Source organism: Folsomia candida, unplaced genomic scaffold (assembly GCF_002217175.1).
Source record: "Folsomia candida strain VU population unplaced genomic scaffold, ASM221717v1 Fcan01_Sc025, whole genome shotgun sequence".
NCBI classification, from domain to species: Eukaryota; Metazoa; Arthropoda; class Collembola; order Entomobryomorpha; family Isotomidae; genus Folsomia; species Folsomia candida.
The window spans coordinates 528,136-552,119 of NW_019091217.1; the positions used below are offsets into that span (position 1 = coordinate 528,136).

General features: G+C 46.9%; 1 protein-coding gene across 2 annotated transcripts in view; it reads left to right on the plus strand.

Annotated features, from left to right (window-relative positions):
* The first annotated feature begins 247 nt into the window (after window positions 1-247).
* Window positions 248-23,984, plus strand: part of LOC110859365 (dopamine D2-like receptor) — a 55,609-nt gene continuing 31,872 nt past the window's right edge. Inside the window, exons 1-2 of one of the 2 annotated variants that reach the window (XM_022108313.2) lie at window positions 248-1,257; window positions 7,323-8,200. In XM_022108313.2, the coding sequence (XP_021964005.1) occupies window positions 7,577-8,200 (624 nt within the window). In that variant the 5' untranslated portion in view covers window positions 248-1,257; window positions 7,323-7,576. The remainder of the gene's footprint in view (window positions 1,258-7,322; window positions 8,201-23,984) is intronic. The other variant, XM_035859359.1, reaches the window with a different exon arrangement.

A 23,984-nucleotide genomic window follows, 5' to 3' on the forward strand; every position in this document is an offset into this window, starting at 1 on the left:
TACTTGATTCCAAGTGAAAGTGAGAGGAAGTTACGTTCTGCTCTCTCCCACCACTTGCACCCACGAGCAGTGGTAGGAAGCACGGAGTGACTTTCTCTACTTGTATTGCCACCAGCAGTGGCGACCCAGTCTCCATTCCCTGGCTTGAGAGGTTGAAGTAGTTTTCTCCCGAAAAGCAGACTTCTCCGCCTGCCTGCCAGAAGGAAGGAGAGGAGAACCCGGTTTTCGAGGTTTAGTTCGCTCCCATCTCTGACACGGTGTGGCCACACGGAAACTTGAGTTGCTCCTCCATCATCATCATCGTCATCAACAAAAAATCAGGCTCTGCTGTTACTCTCTGCATACCTTTGTTCTCTGTCGCGTCCGATGCTTTGGAATATTGCTACTTGCACTTTTCTCATCAAGATATAAACCATACTTTTCACTAACCCCTCGTCAGCTCGTCGTTTCCCATTACACAAGTTGTCCTTGTGTCGTAATCCCCTCTCCGGGTGAAAGTGGCAAGATGAGACGGACCATTTTGGAGTGAGTGGTGGTGCTAAGGACATTGTTGTACTTTGGAGAAAGAAGCTGCACTGAAAGATCTGTTGCAATTCGACCGTTGTAATCGATACTTGACATTTTTGGCTGGAAAACAAATTCTTGGCGGAGAGACTGATCACATCGGAGGGAGTGAAAACTTGTTGGAAACGACACAACTGCACTTTGAGAGAAATAAAAGGTAAATAGTTGTAAAGTTGTTTAGTGCTGAACTCGCCTCCCCTCATCTTCTCCACTCACTCGTCTTCTTCTTCTTCTTCCCCGCTTGATTCATCATCCTCCAAAAGCGTCATAAATAATCGCTCTGCTAACTCCCATTGTCATCCCTCGAGCGAATAACAGGAGCTATAAATAATATCGCAATGTTTGACTCCTCGGCTAATTCGATTTTCCACCCAGTCAAAATCGAGCCAGAAAGGAGAAATCCAATTTAATTGGAAAGTGAGTAAGTGCCAAGTTTATTTATTTCGCGAGCCGATAAAGACAGAGAAATATCAAATTATTTCAAAGTTGGATACTTTTATGACCGACTCTCACAGTCTCACATCCCACTCAGAATAACGAGGGGATCAATAACACTTTTCTCCCCTACGTTCTCCCATCTCCACGGTGAAAGTATTTTTGATTGAGTCAACCGTGCACCAATCAGTTTAAGTAATTTCCCTGCTCTTCCTCTCCTGCAACAAAAAGAAAGCAGAGAAACTTTCTCCCATCAAGGTAATAAATTTACATTTGCTCCATTTTTATAAATATTGACATTTCCCTGCACGATGACGGGCCTGATCTCTACTTTTTCACTTGCCAACTTGCGTCAGTTGATGAGCAGTGAGCAGAGAAGAGAAAGTACGTAATGGTGGCGCAGAATTATACCCTCCGCTTGTGGAACCCAAACTCTAAACGAATGGGTCATCTGAGAGGAGAAATTAGTTAATTGATAGCCATGTTTTGAGGGAGTGAGAGACGCTCTCGAGTGGTGCGACCGGTGACTGCTGGTTGTGGATGCAGGTGTGAAAGATGAGACGAGAAATGGGGTGAAATATTACATTTCTCACACATGGCGGCTGAGGGAGAGAGACAGTTCAGGTTGGTTGCATAATGTTCATTCCATATGCACGGGGAAAGTTTGTCATATTGCATACTTTATTTTGCAACATCGCCCACTCCTTTCCCCATGGCCCAGAGACTTACCAAACTTTGAGCCATGTTGGAGCAGAAAGTGGGAGGCGGGCGGGTGGAGAAAGTAGACGGACCGCATCAGAGAAAAGCCGTCAAGTAAGTGAAGAGTTAAACTGTTCAATTATCAGTTGATTAAAATCCACACGGCTGTCTCTCTCTCGTGCTGGTCGAGACCTTAATCTGGCTCCTCTCAAAAGTTGGCTGCCTCTGCCTCGGGCGACGCTAAGTAGTCGAAAGTAGTAGGAGATGGGTGGCTTTCTCCTCAGTCTTGGTCCATCCCACAGCGAGTCCCTTTGTGAAGGCGGCGATCAAATCAAAACCATGTCGAGGTGGATGGACGGGTATCATCACCATCGTCTCCGTGTAATCACAACCATCTCTTTCTCTCTGCCAATGCTGGGTGCAGCAGTCATTCAAGTCACGTCTCCTCCGAATTTGGAGGAAACCCGGTCGCTCAGGTTTACAAACAGTGGGAGAAGATTGCGTAAATAATTATTTGGAGGGCGATGAGAGAGGATTTCTTTCCGCGCCTACATCCACTTGGTTATCTGTCAGGGGAGGGGGCGTCCCCACTCCAGAGACGTTCTTGTTCTAGATAAAATCTCGCCATTTCGTGCACGCGGGATGACATGCTCTTCCTTCGTCTCACTCAAATTGTTTAGGTTTTTAAATTAGAACGAGTACACACAACTCTTTCCGCCGCAAAAGGACACCACATTCCGTGCGCTTGTATACAAATGCACAAGTGTGCGTTTTGCGAGGATACGTAGAAATTCAATTTTAATCCTTTCGTGCGGTGAAATGTAATCCATCTTTTGTGGTTCGCATCGCACGATATCGCTCATCTCCATTTCCAAAAATAGGACATGAACCGAGAGGTAATTTCATTTAGACGCGCGTATAAATGCCGCATTGTCACCTCCGTTCCCCGTTCCTGGCCCATGTTCCCATCCATATTTCATGCCTCGCGTGCCAAACAAACGGCTCACTCACGGACAGGACGTCATATCGTTGCACAATCCGACCGATTATTGTTGTTACACCCGCATGCAGGATGAGCCAGAACCACCACTCGGTCTGCGTGTGAATTGCTAATTGGATACAATTCTGCATCAGTAAATAACTACATAGTCCATGTCACTGCATCGAAATTTGCCCCTGCAACTCATCCGCATCGCTAACATTGTCAGATCCACTTTTCAAAAGCATAAATGCATAGCAGGAATTGCACAATTGCTGCCATTTGCACCGATCCTCCACCAACATCGTGTCTTCAGAGGCAGCGAGTAAATAAGAAATGCACAACAATGATGATACCCTATCGTCTCGTATCCTTATTCCGCTAATAAAATGCACGGGCTGTCTCCACAAGGATAAAGCGGGGAGAAAGGTGTGCGTGGTGTGGTTGAAGTGGATGTGAGCTGGTCAAGGAGTTTGATACACTTGATGGCATGCCGACCCACCAATGTTGTATGTTAACCACCGTTCTGCCAGCTAAATCCATCCATAAATACACTGTTCGTATGTGCTGATGACAATGGTTCCTTTCTCCTCTTTGCACTCCTTCCTTCCGGCCACTTTCAATTAATAACTGAGCTCGAGTCTTATGAGCCCGTGTCACGCGAGAAGAACAAGGAGAACACAAATTTTATGAGCTGCCCCATCCCCGTGTGGAGCCAAGTTGCCTTTTATGCTGAAAATACGGGTAACTAATAATGGGGGTCGACCGAATAAAGTGAACTCCATTGTGTTACACTTGTCTTTTATGGCATTTATTCGACTGTACGTACGCCATGGTCCTTTGGGCATTAGTGTGTAGTTTCGGTCTATTATTGTTTCATGGACGTATCCGCACGGCCAGTTTACTCTTCGCCCACCCGGGAACAGTGGGAGAAAGTGGCTTGTGCCCCGAACTATGGGCAATTCCATATCATTTTATAATTATTATGGTCTGTCACTTCATCCTGCAATTTGTACTCTGACGTTCACTCATCCATTTTGAGCAACTGGTTTACTTTGTCTCCATCCACCCACCCACCTTCCGTCCCATTGCTTGCTTTCGTCATTAAAATATTACTGCTCCCTTTGCATACGAACCTACGTGGTTGGTGGACACTGCAAATAATGAATGCAGTACTGAGAATGGCGACTGACCACCTTTGACATTTCAGTCACTCAGTCTTCAGATGCGACAGAGTGTCATTGTCAGGGGAGAAGAATGTGGCATTATTTCTAATCTGATCTGTCCATCCATTTGTGTCTCATAATGAGGTTCCAACCCTGTCTATCTGTTATTCTTCCCCTCATTTAATTAAACCCACGACATGTACTTAGAGTCAGGAGTGGCCTTCTTTCTCTCCTCGACAGCAGCAGCAGCAGGAGGAGGAACAAGCTCGTTTTACCCAGAATAAATAATCCATGCTTTCTCCACGGCCTTGTTTTTTTATGCAATGGATGGGCAGGGAGGAAAACGAGTGGGCAGTGTGACTTGGTCGAGTGGATCTCTTTCAGTCGTGTGATGTGATCCTCATTATGTGGAGAATCGTGTCAAACTTGAGAACGTCATGTTCTGAGGAGCATTTAACTAGTATCATAATGATGGCGTGTGTGTGCCGACTCGTTGCTCCAGGCTCGTTCTTCGTCTCATATTCCTCACATGGAGGAAAGAGAAAGTTGGTGAAAACCAAGTGCTTCGGCTCACACGAGGGAGAAGGAGAGCGTAGAAATCCAGTCGGCCCCATTAATCGGATAAATAATAAGGGAAACATTTCCAACAAAGGAGAGCTAACGAGTTTTGGCAGGATATATACGGGCGGGGAAAGCACACACACTGCCTACGCACCTATTTGAGGTGGTATAAGGAGCCCAGGAGTTTCCACTGGTCAACTTGATCAGAGTTTGGAAGGAGGAAGTGGAAAGCCTTATCGAAGAAGGAGGAGGATGGGATTGGTGGACTTTAACATCCGCTCTCCACTCATTTTGTCTCACATTCTTCACTCCTTGCCTCGCCCTCCGAGCTTAATGGAGAACTAAGAAGTTCCTCCAAGCAAATAGAACAACAACTTGCAAACTCACTCGTTTTATCTCCTCCAACTTCTTCACCAACTTCAAGTGGAACATGTATTTATAGTTGAGTTTTCTGCCTTTGGCTCACTTACATATTGATAATCGTCTCCCGTTCTTCCGTTCACGAGGTCCACTTGCTCTACCAGTTGATCTCTTCAAAAGAGCATTGATTGCACTGTTTTCCTTCGCCTGGTCTTTAGACAAACTTTTCCTCCTTCGTCCCCGATTAGGGGAAAAGTTGGAGGATAATAAACCCCTTTTCATTACTCCTTTTACTGCTTGTGTTTCTTCTGACTTTTAACTAAAATGGGACCAGCAGTCGGGGAATCGTGAGCCATCTGTCATAATCTTGCCCTTGACGAAGGAAAATGTCAGCCATCCTTCAACCTTTCCGCCTTTTGACAGATTTCCCAAACGAGTAGCCGCCTGTGGTGAAAGTAAATCAAAATCATGAAATTCTCCTTCATCGCCCATTCACATTCCTCGATTGCTGTATATTACACCTTTTATCGCCTTCGTAGCTGCTACAAAAATAACGGAGGAAAACTTTCTGGTCTGTAATCCAGCTCGGCCTCGTTGGTGGACTGGATAATGACGCTGCGAGTGGAGCACGATCTTGCTGTAGCTGCAGAACTCGAGTAACGGGAGCTGCGGCTTTTTATAATCTTCTTTTCTCTCAACCGTTCATAACGTCTTCAAAGGAAAAGGTGTAAAAGGTGCTCGCGAGAGAAAGAGAGAGAGAGAGCACAAAAGGTGCTACTGCTCCTGGTGTGGTGTTGCTGATTTTTTAGCTTTCCCCCGAACCGGCCTTTGTATGTGTAGCCTAGTTAAATGGATGGTGTGAGATGCGGATGCCATGTATTTATTTATGTCTTTGTTCCCCTTTGTTTCCTTTTTGGTAGACATGCACGCACTGGCCGAGAACCGAGTCAGCAGTGGCAGCTTTCTTCCCTCCCATCGTTCATGTGGTTTTCTGGGTGGCCAGCCTGGTGGGACAGATGGGTGATGGAACCTTGAATTAGTGGCGATAAGATAAAGATGCAACACAATATGATAATAGCGTAACAGACTAATTTATAACCAGCCCAATATAAAAAAGCAAAGAGTGCAGCCCGTCTTGAAATTGAGAGACCCAAACGGTGCAATTTTCCACCCGTTGCCCATGCAATATCCGCTCGCATGCAGAGCAAGACAAAAAGTACGTTTTACTCCCGTGAGGCCCTGGAGATGCCACTCATTGTGAGCAGATGGGCAGTGATATCTGTTGTAATATTTGTTTGGGTTGTGCTGGGTGAAAGTTGAGGTTGGGATTGGAAGCAGCGGGCAGTCCATCATCGTCCTAACGTTGGGTTTGATGTGCCATGTTGATGTTTATGCCTGTGTAGCGGGCATTGGAGGTCGTGGTGATGAAGGTTATCATTTGTAATCCTGCTGCTCCTGCTGCTGACATGGCTGCACGCATCCTGCTCCAGGGTGAAAGTTCTGCCTCCCATTCTTCCCTCCGTCCTTCTGTGTCTGCTCAACATGCTGGACTAATGGAAATGAATAGGATGAGATGAATGTATTGGATGAGATGGATGCAACCTGGGACGGTGGGTGGCAAAGTCAGCATGGATGAAGGCTTTGGCTGCATTGTAGTCGTACACGTTGTCGTCGTGGTCGACATGTTGTTGTTGTGAGTCTTGGGAGTAAAAGTTGTGTGGTCTCCTCGAATCGTGGTGCATTTTCGGACTTGTTCAAGCTGTTGAGTCAGAGCCTAAGCCGAGCTGAGCCAAGTTATTCAATTTGCAGGTGAAAGACGGTGAAAGTGGTTCGTTTGTGGTGGTGGTTGGGATGAAAGCAGATTACACGTGTCCTCGCCCTGTCCTTTCACGTTCTTACGACGACGACGATGACGGACGCATGTACCTACCCAAGTATTTTCAATCGTATGCTTGTGAATGTGCCCGATAGAAGAGAAGTGTGGTTGAGGGGGTAGGATATCGTCGAGATTAAGAAATTGAGAATTTCGTAACAGGGTGGACGTCGTCCTGGTGGTGGTGCATGGTCTGCAAGGCGAAGGTGAAGGCTGTGGGATTAGGGTATCTTTGGGTTTGGTGAGAAAGTTAGTATTTCAAGGTTTCAAAAGCGCTGCATGGCTGGCTGGTCTCTGACTCCCATAAGCAGCCCACCTTGCATGGGCCCTGTTTTCTGGTCTCGAGGGGAAGGAAGAGGCATGCTTACTCTCTTATTTATGGCCCATTCCCAACCTCTTAACTTTCTCTACGCTCCCCGCGACACTCTGTTTCAATGGGCCAGCCGAGGAAAGTGGCTGTCTTCCGTCTGCATCTGAACTAAATGGTCTTCCGATCGGGTTCCATCCAAAATAAGAAAATGATACATGGTTCCTTGGTTGGTTGGCCACCAAAGTAGAGGAAACTTTCTCCTCCTCTTGAGACCAGCGTGGTGGAATTAATTTCCAAAATATTGCTCACTCGCTCTATAAACATAATGATGTAAGTACTTGCCACCGTGAAGAAGTAAACTTTATCTTATTTCAGACTTGGACTCGACATCTTCCCACCCACCCAAAACCCACACGCCCACAAGTCCATCAGTCATCTCTCGCTTTTCATCCCTCTGAGCCCCACTCTTGTCAGATCCAATCATTCCCACTGACGCTGGCCAACGAGCTCAAGACTCCTTTCATCCACCAAATACCAGCCCCAACAAATAATTAACATGTTTACAACCTCGTCCTCTCCTCGCCTGCTCTCAAGTTAGCACGAGTCCCGGGACTCGTGCCTTTGAGAAGATGAACAATATGATGACAATCCTCGCAGCAGCCACTTCTTACCCCAGTTCCATCTTCACCACCACCACCACGCACTCCTCCAACGCTTTCACCTCACCCACCTCCCAAAAGTTCTCGGATAGCGGAGGGCTGTTGATGAGAAGTACCCCCGCCAGCCCAATGTCAACCTTGTCGCTGTCTGACTGGGGCAGCAACGGTGATTTGTCCCCCGAGCTTTTCCTCCTTCGCGACGATGAGCTTTCTCCGCGCAGTCTTCCTCTCCGCCAGACGACGGCCATGGTGAGGACCCAGCTCCTAGTGGCGAGCAGTGGGGATGATGAGCACGACCCTTATTTGGGCGTGGGTGGTGGGGGCGACCCCTTCAACCTCACGGCCTGGGACAATGCCAGCGACTGGGGGAATGGGACTGGGGGAATTGACGATGACGGGGATGGAGGTTACAACTACTGGGCGCTGCTCCTCATCGTCTTCTCCATTTTTGCGGTGTTTGGAAACATGCTGGTGATTCTGGCAGTGAAGAGAGAGCGGTCACTTTGGAACGTTACCAACTACTTTATCGTCTCCCTGGCAGTGGCGGATCTCCTCGTGGCCGGGGTCGTAATGCCCTTTGGCGTTTATGTTCTGGTAAGTCTAGAAATACTTGTCTCTATTTGTTGGCATTCTGCAATTTCATCATTCTCATTCTCCTCTCTCTATGCAGAGACTACGTACATAAAGTCAGTTCATGCAAGTTTCTTTTTTAGAATAAACACTTTCTTCTTCTCCTTGCATCTCATCTTTTGTGATGGAAATGTCATTCAATTTATGCTAAATAAGCATGTTTGTAATGGGAGAGGAGTCCGGGCTATTTATAGAAATATGACGAATGTCGTGATGAAAGACGGAATGATTACTTATTTACGAGGACCCACATTTGTGCTCTGTCTGCTTTCTCCTCTGCTCCCACGAGCCTCCCTAATAGCACACACGCTACTAAAAATTCCTCCTTCTCATCAACAACAAACTTATTACGAGCCTGGAGGAGTGGGAGGCGGAGGGTGAAATGGAGTCCGTACAGAAACGGATAATGATCAGAGAAAGCACATGTCCCGCATGAAAGGAAATTGTGCACTCTCCGCATAAATAAACATGTACAAGAAAGTGAGCGGGGAGGAAATGGCCAATTTCTCTGACTCTGATGTGCATGTGGTTGGGAGAGAAGGGTCGATCGGCACAAGCGGAGACACGCTCCAAAATCTAACAATATGCAGGTAGTGACATTGATGGCACACATTCGATGAAAGTCAATGAAGTGGAACTAATACGACGATGCTCTCTCTCTTTTCCTCTCTATTTTCCTACCTGCTCTCCTTTTGCAAGCCAGCAACATGGCCACGCGGGTATCGATTCCAAACCAAAACTGTTATATCCTCTTGAAATTGAACAAACACGATTGGTCGTCGTCTGGATATTTGATTTTATATTAATTTGGAAAGCAATCAAGTAAAGTGCCACCAGCAGCACGACCACCATCTTTACATACCCTCTTCTGCTGATAATATAAATATGCATGCAGGAGTCGCCCTGGTTGTGATTCCGCACACCTTTTAGTCGCCATGTATTAGTGTGAATATGGAATGTCTGGGGATTAGTGGTGTGTTTGCTTCTCACTTTGAGCCACCCATTAATTAATATGCACTTTGGACCTTGCATTATCTTTTGCGAAGACGCAGGAGGGCAGGAAGGGAGGTCTGCAGTGTGGGGCCGAGGGAGTGGTGCTGGGTGTTAATGAGCAGAGCGGAAGTGGAGGGTTGAGCATAATGGAGTAGAGTTTGAGCGTGATTTCCTTCCATCCAACCCTTTGATCACTCCGAAGTAGAGCCAGTGGTGGTGGAGGTGATGGTGGTCTGGGTGACTGACTGACTTGGCTGATGAGACGACGGAGGAAAAGAGCGAAGAGCTTTATTGTCTCTTGAACTAACAGCGAACCAAATGTTAGCTTTGTCGTCTTCTTCGCCTGCCATTATTCTGGGCCATGGTATTTGGTCGCCACAAAGGAATTCATTCCAGTCCATCTCTGTCGGTGGAGAAAGCAGAGCAACTTTCCCAGAAACAAACGGTGACACAGTGCTGAGGAGTCAAAGGAGCTGCTGCACAGAGACTGAGGCCTCGCACCACTGACTCAAATTGCAAGTAGACTCGTGTAGGCTTCGATGGACATTCTCGACACGATAAGAGGTTACTGTTCTCCTTGATGTTCCCTTCTGATAGGATCGAGTCCGTGACTGAGTGAGCCGCGGCGGCGGTTGGGCACAAAGGGAGAAAGCATAGGCGCGTGTATAGCAAGCCAAGAAGGAGATGAGGGTTGACACGCTGGCTCCTTTATTTTGCTTTGTGTGGTAAATGGCAGTGACAATGACGACGGTCTCGTCATCTCCTCCTCAGCACCACGGGCATGAGGAGGACCATCTTCCGTGCACGTCTTACATGAGCACTTACCAGCTCACCAATTGTCATTTCCTTTCCGCTTTCTTCCTTTATGACCTGGTCGAGCGGAATAATCTCCCCTCCCGCCAACACCGCTCCCGCACTCAATATTCCATGCATTCCAAACTGCACCACCAGACACATAACTTTGTGCTCCCAGCCCAACCACATGCAGAATATGCAGACTGCATGTCGTCCATTCCAATCCGTTCCGACTGCACGTTGGTATTCATGGGTTTGGGACCGCGGTTGGTGGGGTTCACCCGGGAGAAATGAATGTCAGAGTGAAAGTAGAATGTGGTGGCATTGGGTGGGATTTAAAATTGGTGAAAGTCAGAGAACCATGGTTTTTCTCGGACTTTCTCTTCTCTCCCTCGTCCTCAAGTACAATTCCGTCTTTGGCTCTTTGAGTATTTGACATTTCCCGTTTTCATCAATCAACTTCTTAATGTATTTTGGCCCTTGAGTGGAAGAACAACCTCCGTCCCTGGCTGGCTCAAGTCTTTCTCCGCCAGAGAATTTCCAAATGGTGCAAGACTAGAAAAGAGAAGCTTTTTCGAGTGGCGAATAAATGAAAGCGAGCAGAATGGGCTTCCACCATTGTTCACGAATTAAAGGAGAAAAGCACTCTTGCCTTCCACCACCGCCACCACCTCCACTGCAGCTCTTGGATTTTACTCTTGTGTGCCAGTCCGAAACTATATATTCGCCATAAACCCAAGCCAGGCCTAATTGTGTAAGTAGCAGTCAGTTAGCAGTCAAATAATGCACTTGGCTAATGTCACCCCACTCCATCCCTGCGTAAGCTAACCATCCATTTCCACATCCTCCTTCCTCCTCCTCCAAGTCCTCCAGCACAGTCTATTTAGCAATGGCAACAGCTGGCTTAAATTGTGCCAAGTGCTTTCTTGGTGGCAAACGTCGGGTAAATATTTAATTTCTTTTTTTGCTCTCTCTCTTTTTCCCCACTCCAATTATTCCTAAACAAGTTACTCCACTTAATGGGGTATGGTTCGGAGGCGTAGTGGCAGTTAAAGTGTCATTGGATATTGTGATACATGGTCGTTTACTCACTCTTTACTTTTCCCGTAATGACGAGGAGGACGTGAGGATCTAATTTCTCACCTCCCTTGCGTACTTAATCACGTACTCCATATTCCCAATTTCTCTCCCCATTCGAGGCCGCAGGACTAAATCCGATACGGCGATATCGACACAAACCCAACACAAAGGTTTATCTAAGAACGAGATCTAGGCGGTGAGTGTAACAAGTGAAAGTTGGGAGAAAGCAGACAGGTTTCCGCCTCAAGAGGGGAAATTGATCCTTTATTCTCAAACCATTAGCAGTCCACCAATCCCAGGCACCACAACCAACCACAATCTCAACCGCATAATAGCGCCTCCATCATTTATCAGCTCAATGCGCCTCCACAAATATTATTGCTATTGCTGTCTATCAAAAATATCATTATTTCCACCACTGTCAGCTTATTCGAGCCTTTTCTCCCTCCCCAACTTCCGGCCACGACTTGCATTCGTTTACTAAATATTCTTGGGATTAGAGGGGTGTTGCTGTTGGCGAGGGGAAGCTTTCTCCTCGGAATTAAATGCGTATCAAACAAGGAAAGTCGTGTCGTGGACGTGGTGGTGGCAGAGTAATGAAACGACGAGATATGTATATTGGCTGGTGGGCTAATGCGAAATTGGCCGTTTCCTCTCCTCCCTTTTGCCTTGATGGGCCGTGAATAGGTAATCAATACTTTATTGTTTGCGTTAGTGTTTTGCTTCACTGTGTCTCTTTGCTCGTCGTCATATCGCGTGACACGCGGAGCAAATGAGGGCCAGAGTATGGTTACATTTCAGCTATTTTAGCGCACTGTCGACTATAACCCGATCCTGCCTGCTCAACCCTAATCCACGAGAGAAAGCATTCTTCGAATGTCGAGAGCATACATTGTTGAGAGTTGCATAGTCGTCGTGTTACTTTCCCACTCTCGCAAGTACGCGTTACACAATTCCTGCCGCCCGACCACGATAAGAAGGACGATAAAGGCTTGAAACAAAGTATGTACGGAGTTACGAAAGTGCTCCCGATTTCTGTCGCTTGCAAACTTTGGTCATAAATGTCTCTGACATAACGAACACCCAGGCCTGACACGACCAGAGATTGGCATTTCTTCGAACCAGGCATTGTTAAAGTATAAAACAACCAAATTAAACTTCCCGATTGTTGGCACAGACTGGACCCAATCGGAACTATATATTCACACTGGCTCTCCACCCATGCTGATAACTCCTTGATTTACGGGCTGTGATTATCGCACCCATTCATGGGGCTCGCTCAGTATTTCGAGATGTGTATGTACCCATTCTTCCATCCACTCTGTCCCTCCGTATCGCGAGTGTGTAACTTTCTCTCCAAATCCACACTCGTCCCGCGTTCACAGATATTGGTGCAATCCGCCGTCGGATTTCCTTCATTTATCATCCATTGAGTGAAAGCTTTCATGAAACGAATCCGATTGCAAATTATAGAATTGCAATGATGGGATTGCGAAATGTAGGCAGGGATTTCTGAGCGTGGCCTGGTCTGGTTGTGGTGGTGCTTGTGGTGGTGTGACTGAGGTCGGCTACATGTGTTGCGTCATCGGGAGGAAGAAGAAAGACATCACTTATTTGTTGGACGGGACGTGTAGAGATTAATAGTTTTGGGGAGAGAGTAGCCAACCTCGTGCTACGTGTGGTCCGTTGTGTTGGTTGGTTTGTGTGTCGAGATCTCGAGATTGATGGCACATTAGGAGGAAGAGAGCGAGGGTTCTAGCTGGCAGACGGGTACCTACGGACATGGCCACATACAAATGACTCGATCTCTTCCCATCTGGCCAAACTTTCCACCAGCCAGCCCGAAGCGACATTTGTTCTAGTTTCATTCCATTTCTCACGCGAGGAGCCCAACCCAAATGCTTCCATGCCTCGTCACGATTGAGAAATTATCCATTGATGACGTGTGGTTGGTTTTGGTGATGGCATGGCAGAACCGACTCTAGATTTCTCTCTCTTAGAGACAAACGCGTGTAAAATCTGTTTGGTTTTATATCTGCATGGACAAAGACAAAAAGGAGTGAAAGGGCGAGTCTTGTGATTTCAGGTTGTTTCCTTCCTTGTGTGTCTATGTAATTGTGAGTTGATCAATATGCTTCCTCATAAATTATTGCTCTTATTCGGATGCTGCTCTCTTCCTCACTCCATCATAAACCTGCTCTTAATCATGCTAGTTCAGTGAGCAGGATGAATATATCGAAATCAAATGAATGTGCTGCTCTTCACTGGAATTTCCTCTTGTCTCTCTCTCTCTTTCGCTTTGTGGATGAAATTCCAGAGTAAAATTCAACTCAACGGAGCAGCAGACAAACGTAACGTAACGGAATGTCTTGATTGAGCCAAAAACACACCTCAACTCTCTCTCTCTCTATTATTCTTACTTACATCAGGAGCAGCTCGATATGCGCAAACTTACACAACCTCCCAATAAATCCTGACACAGGCGGTGGATTCCACTTCCGAAACTGTGTGCAAAGTAGTAAACCTCCGCACGCACGTGTGCATCTACATTCCTCCGAGACATTTTGTAACCGAAGCGATTAAAACTGCATCCATCCGGCCACCACGGCCGCAGAGAAGCGCGTTTTATGCATTTTGCACCTCATAAAATGAAATCAAAGTGGACGAGTTAATGTCACCGCTGACTGTGCAAAGAGTGCTAAAAGTGGAGAGTCGCTTCGTGGTGAGTGGAGGGAGACGGAGGTAAAGGAGTCGTCGTGGTCGTGAAGCTTTGATCTTCTTCGCGACCTGGCGAAGGAGAATCCGCAGATGAAGCTTAAACAAATACAGGGGCATAGTTGTCTCTTTCATGTCCACGCTGTCAGACCCGCGTCGTCCGACCTAAAACCAGCCAAACCAACAGATAAACTCTCTCCAGTGCATGCAACATTTAAGTCGTTTTAGCTAAACAAACACACGCCTCCTCTCTAAAACCGTTCTGTCATCAAATGCTGCAACCAAACAAGCCTCCTGTTTGTACACTCTACTCATCAGCCCATGTAGATACGTACGTACGTATGCATCCATGTGATGTACGGGCCTACGGGAGAACTGTTGCCTAGGACATGTGCCACTATCCGGTCGTACACACATAGAGCGCCGTGAAAGGATTTCTTCTCCTCCTTTTAGTGGTGGCTTTTGACTCCTTCTGTCCGTGGCTGCTGCATGTCTTTGATGTTGAGTTCATGTCAAAATTAACCACTCTTTGCCACCGGTGTGTAGCAATAAATGGCTTTGGACAGGCGAGCTGCTGTACGTACGTAAATATCTACGTGCAAAGTTTGGCTTCTTACGTAACATTGTAATCAAAGAGTATCGCCACGAAATTGGAAGGAAGCGATAAAGGGCAAGGTGTCTGGGCTGTTGGAGCGGATATGGGCCCAGAGGTGGTGAAGTCAGTCGAGGCAAGGGTTATATATACACCGCCTCCCAAAACATGGCTGCATACTTAATGGCGATGATTTGGTTGCTCACCCTCCTCGACTAGGCGAACCAACGAACATAATCAATACGCGACGTAATCAGACGGGGTAGAAATTTATTCCTTTCCAATTGATGGAAATCGACTAATTAAGGGATCGATAAGTATTGATCCGTCCCCTCCTGTGAACGGCGTATGGATTGCGATACGAGTGGGTGGCATAACTGGAGAGCACTTGAAATGGAAAGAATATCTTTATTAAAAGTGAGTGCATCAGTGCAGAGATTGTGACAGCTTTCATCTTTATTCTCTCGCTGGCGTGGAGATGCTGGAGGTGCACGGCGAGGAGGAGGACGAGAGAGATGATACGATAATGGAGATGGGGAAAGGCGGAAGAGATGGTCTGCATAATCATGTTGAACTGGGGCAAATAACGGAATCAGGGCTGGCAGGCAGGGTGCATTCCTCCAAGAAATGGAGAGACGTGACTCATTTGTCGCTTTGATTCTGCTCCCACGGAAGATGGAAGGAATGACTGACTTTCTCCATGACTTCAGCTGAGAGAAAGATAAAAGAATGGATTTGGGTTTCAAATTGCAATCCCAATTCTAAGCACATCCAAAAATCTGATATTGCCAGCCAACAATCTCTTTCAATCGTTCGACTCGTCTTTCGAGGAAGGGGAGATATATGTGCAGCTCACACGTCCATCCCCATCTTGTGCTATTTCTTATTAAAAATCCTCAGAAGAGGAGGAGGAAGGAGAAGAAGAAGAAGAGGAGGAAAAGTGTTTTTAAAACGTTGCCTCAACTACACCCGGAAATGGAGAAAGTTGAGTCAAAGTTGAGGAAATAAGAGAGGACGCATTCTGTCGACGGGCATGTACGAGCAGAGTTGCTTTGTACAATGCTATACCCATCCATCCGTCTATATCAGCACATTCGTACATTCTTTGTAAGACGGATCATATTTTTAGCTGGGACAAAGTAGTAAATATGGTCACATTTTCAGCAGGACTTTTTCTTTGCCCTCCGGGGTTGACTTTTAACTGGAATGGCTCAGAACTTAAAAGTAGAAAGTGCTTGAGGAGCAGAAGAGAACGAGTGGGGCAGCTACGTACGTAGTCACCCACCAAATGGTAAACACGTTTCAAGTGAAAATAGACTTTTTGGAATAAAATCAGGCGAGGTCGGAGGTAGTCGAGAGCGTCTTTTTCCTGGAAGGATCAGAAATTACTAAATATTTCAGCTACAAAAGTGTCGATGGATGCAAATGAGATGAGGAAGCCCAACAACCGTGTCGCCTTCTCCTCGCTGCTCCTCTAATTTTGAGAGAGCGAGAGAGAGATTCATTTGTAGCGAGGTGAGACTCGAGCTTGCTCAATAAAAGAATCCGCCACGTCGTAAATCACGACAGGGGAATAAATGATGAAAGGAATGAATTTAGAAAATTCATCGGATTTACATCCCATTGTCACCCATGCCTCGTTCTTCCCATCCTGTCCGCTCCCTCCGCCATCGCCTCCTCGCCTTCTCCTCTCCTCCCGTCAAGAAACATTTCGACGTCGACTATGGGCTGTGGTGTGTAAGTGAACTCCTGCAGCGGGTTGAGTTTCCGTGGCTTCCCCCGGATTACGACATGTCAAAAGATCCCAGGGAACATTTTTACTCTCACAATTCAATTCTTCCCCCGCCTCTCTTTGCATGCACGTATTTACGATGTGTGGAGGTTATGCATTGACGCACCATTCAATCCGTCCTGTTGTCCTCGCAATCAAGGAAGGAGGAGCAGGGATGATTAAGCGGAGATTTGTCACCCGACCTCAATAATGAGTCTTGGCCTGGAAGGAGGACGGTGGCGAACTTTATCCAAATTCCATTCCTGGGGCCAACAAGCGTCACTTGAAGGATATTAGAGAAGCCATGCATGGAGAGAGTGGGAGAGGAAGGGCTGAGTGGATATGCAGCACCAGCGCCTCTCATCCTGTGTCACTTACTCGAGAAGAATTTCATCTGGAGGCTCAGGTCTAGAATTATAATCAGCTTATTCAAATCTGGAAATGAATACCAAGTGATGCGTTCGTTCATGGTCTCTGTCTCGGCTTCTCCACTGGTGTGGTGTAGCGTGGGGTTGGTGGCGAGGTGGTGGTGGTGGCAGTATTAAGAGGATGAAGACCATGTACAACAATAAGATTCTGGCCTTTCTCCCGGTGAAAGTCATCCCTTGGGACGGGATGGAGGAAAAATGGGAAAACATGCTCAGTGGAGTTTCCCCTAAAGTTTGCGAGGGTCGATTTATTGAAAATAAACTGATTTTGATACAGAATATTTCACTAGCTCGAAATTTCGACACCTTTTATTCCTCCTCGTGTTTCACTGTCTACGTGTAAATAAACATGGCTTTATGTAAAGTTATGTGGCATTCATACAAGTTTATGAATATTAAGCAACCCGAGCTTAAGTTGTGCAATATCCTTTCACTGGAAATATTTTAAATTCTGAACTTTCTCCGCCCATTCTTGTCACGACGAGGCTGGTTTCATCCTGGTTGAAGCGTGCCTACGTGCATGCACCTTGTGGTCCGGAATGTCGTGTCCAAGGAGGAGGACTGGGTGGGTGAGGAGAAACACGACGACATCCTGTCGAACTCCCAGTGGGTGGGTTTTGTGTGATTTAATCCCATATCCGACACGGCTAATCTTTGGCTGGGCTGGAGCGAGGACGGAGAGAGGAGGTTAATAAAGGTGAAATAAGAAGGATGTAATGGGACAGGGAACAGATAACGGACATTAGACTTTGCTCCCCCGATGGCCGTTCCTTCCATTGCAATCACACTTCCTCCCACTTTCTCTCTCCACAATATAGCCCATTTCCTATAGAAAAATGCCGCCTCGCCAATCTGACCCACTGCAGCCCAGCCGTGTAAGCAGGAGAAGCAGAAGAAAAAAATAAGGACCTGCTCTCAGATATTTATTTCGACGTTTACTCGCCTGTTAAACAAAACGGATTCTCAATCTCATCCTCCGTGGCCTTGTTCTTGCTCCGTATTTTTGTGTCGAGTCGTATTCCTGCCGTCCTTGCTGCCTGGCTGGTTGAGCCTCATTGATGGCTCAACCCCTTCTTGTTTTCTTTCTCAGCAAGTGTAATGTTTATTCCGGGTTTTAAACCTAGATTAGCCCCAAGCCAATAAGTCCCCATTTAATCTTTATTACCATCCTGTACCAAACGCCTCGATATATTTTCTCCTCTCCTCACTGCACCACGGCCACGACGACGACCTTTTTTAGGACGGCGAGGAGGAGAAAGCTGTAATTAACACGGCGTTCCGGTATCGCAAAATAATCCCCGTTTTTCAGAGCCAGGTTGCATATGGGGTGAAATACAATCTTGTCAGTGGCCTCCTCCCTGCTTGCCTGCTGCGGAGATACGGTGCTACACGGGACATTATTGTATCCCAGGGTGCTCTTTGCAGTATTGGATTGTAGACCGAAATCTCATTATTGTGCCGCCCGGCTTGTGCGATTACCGTTATGTTGTATGATTATGAGGATTATTACTGTCGGCATCTGCCATCCTTGGGGGGCCGTCCTTCTGATTGCGTTATTATCCTCCGGCTCGTTGTTCCCCCTAATCCGCAACGGTTCGCTGGGATTTTGATAATGACATGATATCAAAATTTCCAATTGTTGTGTGATTTCCTCCAAACCCAATTGAGATTATTCCTTCATACGTATTCTAGTGAAATGGGAAGCATAATGAATCAAAAGTCAGTGGACTGCCATTAATATTTCTATTTAGTCAGGTTCCTAGAAACGGTTGGCGTATAGATCGGGTCATTGGCGATACGATACAAACGGATGAACGGTTGACTCTAAAATGGGTACGGATGAGAGAGAGAGAGAAAGTAGGCAAACATCCATCCATCCAATTTTGATCAATGTCGCGATCTCGGGATGAAAGGTTGGTAAATATTTGCACCATCTCCCATCCATCCATCCATCCAGCCCAATAGTGAGCGAGTGGATGTGTGTGATGTGATGTATGTGATAAGATAAGTGTCTGTCATTCTCACCTCCCATGTGTCATAAGCCGCTCTCACCTCTCCTCCGCCCCTCGAAATTGACCAGACTATGTAGCCCAGAAGAACAGTGATAACCCCGTCCATGCCCATGTCCGCAGAATAATAATCACCAACCACTCTGCCTGATTGCGTATACGTGCACCGATTTTAAGCCGCCGCAAGTGGCACTCCAACCAAATCTGGATGAGCACAAGAGTCGCGTGGCGAGCTACTTATTATTATTATTACACGTTAATTATTGAAATGGCGGTGGCCCACGCGACCCACACAACTCTAAATTTCGAGCAGGATAAGTTTTCACTTCTTTCAAAAGCTCAAAGGAACAGCAAACAAACCAAACTCTCAGGAAAAGTTGTTTCCTTTGATGCGGCTAACTTTGGCTTAATCAAAGTCAGAAGAGAGAGGCAGCAGAGATGCGGCGTACGTCGTATTATATGGTCGTGTAGTAAAGTAGCAGTTCATCATCCGTTCTCTGGCTTTGTTCTCGGGCCCTCCTCCTCCAGCTTCTCTAATGAATTGACTTCCAAACTTTCCCTGTCCGTCGTCCTCCTCTTTTTCACCAGCAGACTTCAAGCCAGAGCCAGAGTTTTGATTTTGGCCAAGGAATTCGTTCTTCGCAGTGTCTCCGGCGTAGTCGGAATGGCCAAGGTGAATTATTAGGTGTTTTGCAAAGGAGGAGGATAATGCGAGGGAGCAAGTTGTGGAAGGAAAGGTCAACTTATCGCCCTTTGACTCGAGATGCTTCTTCTTCATTAAAATTGAAGTGCCACGTTGGACAGTATTTCCTTCCCGTTCCGTCTGCCATATCAAAGAAGAGAGAGAGAGAACTTAATTAGGAATTCCGAATATTGCCACCCTTTTCCTGTCGACGAATTATGCAGGGATTTGCTATTATCGAGTTGAAGGAGAAAAGTGTGGCATGAAGAGAGGAGGACGGAAATCGATCGCCCTGACACCTCTCTCACCTTTGAAGATGGTGAACAAGTCTCCGGCCGTCATCAAGCATTCCCTTTGACGTTCGCCAAAAGTGAGGGTGACTCTGAATACAAGAAGGCAGATGCCAAGGCCATAGTGCACAAGTCCGAGTAAGTGCATGACCGTGCGTCTGGCTGTCTCACTTTGCACGGTTCCGAGGTCTTGTTGGTTATTGTGACTGGGCTGATGGGCTGGTATTGGTGCTGGTGTGGTGGGTGGGTGGTGGGTTAGGAGCAGGATGGCAGAGTGGAGATAAGACCTTGTCAAAGAGCGTAATGAACAGATGATTGCATCTTTATTGTCTCCGACGACTCTGCCACCACTCCACTCTCGCTAACCCTCCTTCCACAGAAACCATTACTTAACACAAGAGGACGACTTAACACTTAACCTTTTGTGCTGCTGGCTGGCTCTGTCGTGTTGTGTGCCCTGTTGAGTCTGAGGCGTCTAATCCCTCTCAATCTTTCACATCAAAAACGCTTTCTCCTCCTATAATTCCGCTAAGCAGCTCACTCACTCCTCACTCAGCCAGTCATTCAGCCTTTGGAGACGAGGAGTGACTCCCTTTGTATTTGTGTTTTATTATGATTAAGATGGAGACGAATAATATTCCGAGAGGGAGGATGAACACGATCATGATGAGCCACCAGTCAAAGGGCCAACAGCCAGCAGAGCTTATCTTTATGCTCGTTGGAGACACACACTTGGTTGCCCTATTGATTTTGTATCAACTTCTTAACTTGGTCTTCTCGGAGATTAAAAGACGTCTCTCCTCCTCGTCATTTCAGAGTTCCACGTGGAGGGAAACTGTGCAACTGGCACTTGTTTTCCTTACAAAGACATGAGAAAGTTGAAATTAGAAATTCCAACGTAAATGCCAACCATACCTTTTACGAGGACTCGGTCTGGCTGCTATTTCCAGGTGAAACCCGTCGAGTTCCCTTTTACGACTAGACCACGGCCACACCATGTCCACGTTTTAGAGACTCGTAGCCTATTGTACTACGCCTAATAATTCAGCCTATACATAGAATTTACAGGGAGCATTAGCCGAAATCGCCGTTGGAGGCGAGAAGATCGGCGGTGGTTGGAATTAAAGGTTGTTCCGTTTATGTGGAGGGCATTCCACGTGGGTCCCATTGGCCTCGTCTCTACAAAGTGTCCCCGGGTCATTCAACAAGCTCATTTCGAACAGATTGGCTTGTAGATTTCGTCAGTTTGGTTGGACGCAAGGTACGAAAGGGGTTATGGACGGAGTGAGACTCCGTCACGGCGCTGACATTAACCACCATCGCCGTCAATTCGAAATTAACTGGTGACCAGGGCCATGTTCCATTTATGACGAGTGAAATGAGGAGGAGAGGGCAATACATACGCATTGGGTCGTACATTGTAGCCGTGGTGGTGAGCTACAAAGTGGGGAAAGTTGTGGTGGAAACTTTGGGAAACGTATTTAAAGGGAGTCACTCTCCCATGAAGTTGCCCATGTCGGAAGTCCATTCTTCAAACTTTCACCATTGTTTTCCCAACACAACTTTCTCCGAATAATAACACTGCCACGGCTTACAAACCGAGTTTAGTGGAACAAAGTGGTACGTGCTGGTAGTAGTCGTCGTCGTAGCAGTGGTCGTGGCGGTGGCCGTGCTCACTGCATCTGGCTGGCTGCTGACTTGGCTTATTCTTTTGTTCGAAACTATTTCAGTCTGGATTTCAACAGACAAATCTGCTCGGGATTAGGTGGCTGGCTGGCGGTGGTGGCGGTGGTGGTGGTGGTGGTGGCGGGTGACAACGGGGACAGATCCGTGATGCACCATCCCGGCTGGATTACGTTTTGACAGCTTTCTCTACTTTCTCCCCACTCTGACAAAAGCTGCATCTCGAATGCGAGTTATTTTCGCACTCTGTTTTAATCCCGCACCCTTCATCCTCTGATGCATTGTGACACGACACTATCGCCTCCTTCCCATTAGTTTGATTAGCCGGGATGGATGGATGGGAGTGCATGCTCATACATTTTAATTCCCAAATCAATACGGCGGACCCGACTAGGTTCGAAAGATGCGGGGAAAGTTGTAGTAAAATAGGTGTTTCATATTTTCATGCACGATTATTAATTTCCGGACGGACATGGATTGAAGGTGGTCGTTCCCCGGGGAGGGAATCTGACAACAGACGAACACAATAACTAGGGGCTAATTCAATTAATAAGTGTTTCTCTTCCGCGGAAAGGGCAAAGGGAGGCAGCGTCGTGGCAGTGTGACCCTCAATCTGGCCGTGTAACTCAATTCCCCAATTTAAATCTCAATTTGATAACCCATGCATTAATTCCTGCTACACTTCCAAGCTAATGAATCGACTTTTGATGTGATGTGATAGAGATGAAATAATGTGATTACAGGCTTCGCTCGAGTACTCACTCGCACTCCACACGCCCAGCCAGATCCGCAGCACACACATCAAAGACACTCTCGCCAGGCACGCCAGCAGCGAGAGCGCAATCAGGATCCAGGCGCGTCATCGTCATCATCTCGTCGGCTTAAAAATATTTATCGCCACCACATCCTCCGCTCCTCCCTCATAACGACGTCAATCTCCAAAATTACAGGCAAACACACACACGCGTTAAATAGGAAAAGGAATTAATTGAGTTTGAGTGCTTAGTGTTGCACGACTCTCCTCGTAATTTAAACCTGATTCCTCTTGTAATTTATAGCCTTGGGCCACCAGGATTGATGTTGTTGGGTCACTCTTAATTATTCCTAAGTATGTGTGACACGTTTGATCAGCAAATTCCACGCCCTTCCTCCCAGCCTTACCAAACAGCTCGAACAAGGTCATGTGGGCTTTGTGAGAGGATCAGGAGGCACGTGTTTGTCCCACCCTCCTTCCTCCTCTCCCAACTCCTTTGTCCCAATTAATAGGAAATTAGTGAGTCCAACGTGGTTCAATCCTCCGCCCGTGGTGCTGCTGGTGGAGGAGGAGTGCCCACCACCAAGGCGAAGGTCCTCTTCCACCCCGTCACGTTTAAATTCGGTCACAGAATCGAGTTAACATCTGTAAAATGCAGATTTAATTGCATTATCTCCAACGGCATCAACCTCAGCAAGACCTTTCCCTCCCGTTCCCACAATCTCGTTTCCTCAGGACTTTCTCCTCTCCTCGTCCTGGCTGCAAACGGATCTTGCAGAATTCGAAGGCTGTACAACGATATGAGAGACAATTTTTCTAACCTAGTAAAAAAAGTGCAAGCCGGCATAAATGTTATCCGTCACCCCATTTCGTGGACGAGCAGTAGATATTTCTCCACCTTCGATAACCGGGATGAGGCATGAAGGATATGCGGCGGTCATGGTGGCGTAACATATGATATCTGGCGTAGGAAGTGGGTGGTTGGGAGAAAGGCCTGCACTGCTGCTCATGGGTGGCCCACTGCTTCCTGGAATAGGAGAAAGTTATATGTTCCCATAAAAGTTGGGATTAAATTATCCAATATCCGGCCTCCTTGGGGACTCGGGGCTCTTGGAGAGGAGATCTGAACTGATCGGCCACTTATGTATGATCAAAATGTACATACTCCGCTTATTCCGCCCAAGGTTGTCGTATTCCAACCTTGTCGTGGGAGTCAAAAAGGTAGAGATTGGACAAAATCGACTACTTTCTCCTCTCCTAAAAGTGCCTACATTGATTTAAGTAGTGGCAGTTGCATTACCTTTTTACGATCTCTTACGACGGAAGTTACATTACTATTGCGTGGAGGTGGAGGGAGCTTGAGTGGCGGGTTTGGCGTGGGCCAAAGTGGTTCTTGTCAGTCAGTCAGTCGTATTGTCATCTCTTCAGCATGCATACAACTTGGAACTGCTGATAACCAATCTGGTGAGTCGTCCTCTCATCTTCTGGAAATGATGATGTTGTTGGTTGGGGCTGTAGGAGAAAGCAAGTGGTTGTGGTGGTGGTGGTGGTGGTGGCGGTGGGGCTGTGGGAGGACGACGAGTGTGCAGTTGTTTAGCTCATGATTTCCCCGGAGGTTAAACTCCAAGCCTGAGTTGTGAAGCTTTCTCCACTCTTTCACTCACTTTCTCTCTGGAGAATGCAATCCGATCTCCCCCGTGGAGCGGATATGGAATCTGTTCCTTCCATTGGCCAAACTTATTCATTGTCAATATTGATTGCCTCCTTGTTATGCCAAGTGGGGACCAGGCAGTGGACTCGTATTGTGAAACAGGAAGTGGGAAATCAACCTTCTCCGCCCCACTAGCCACGTGCTCATCTACAAATCTACACGATACACACCACTTGATAATACACCATGCTTATCTTTTGTAAGACTCACTGATACTCACCCTCCTGTTGCAATTCTCCCAAAGT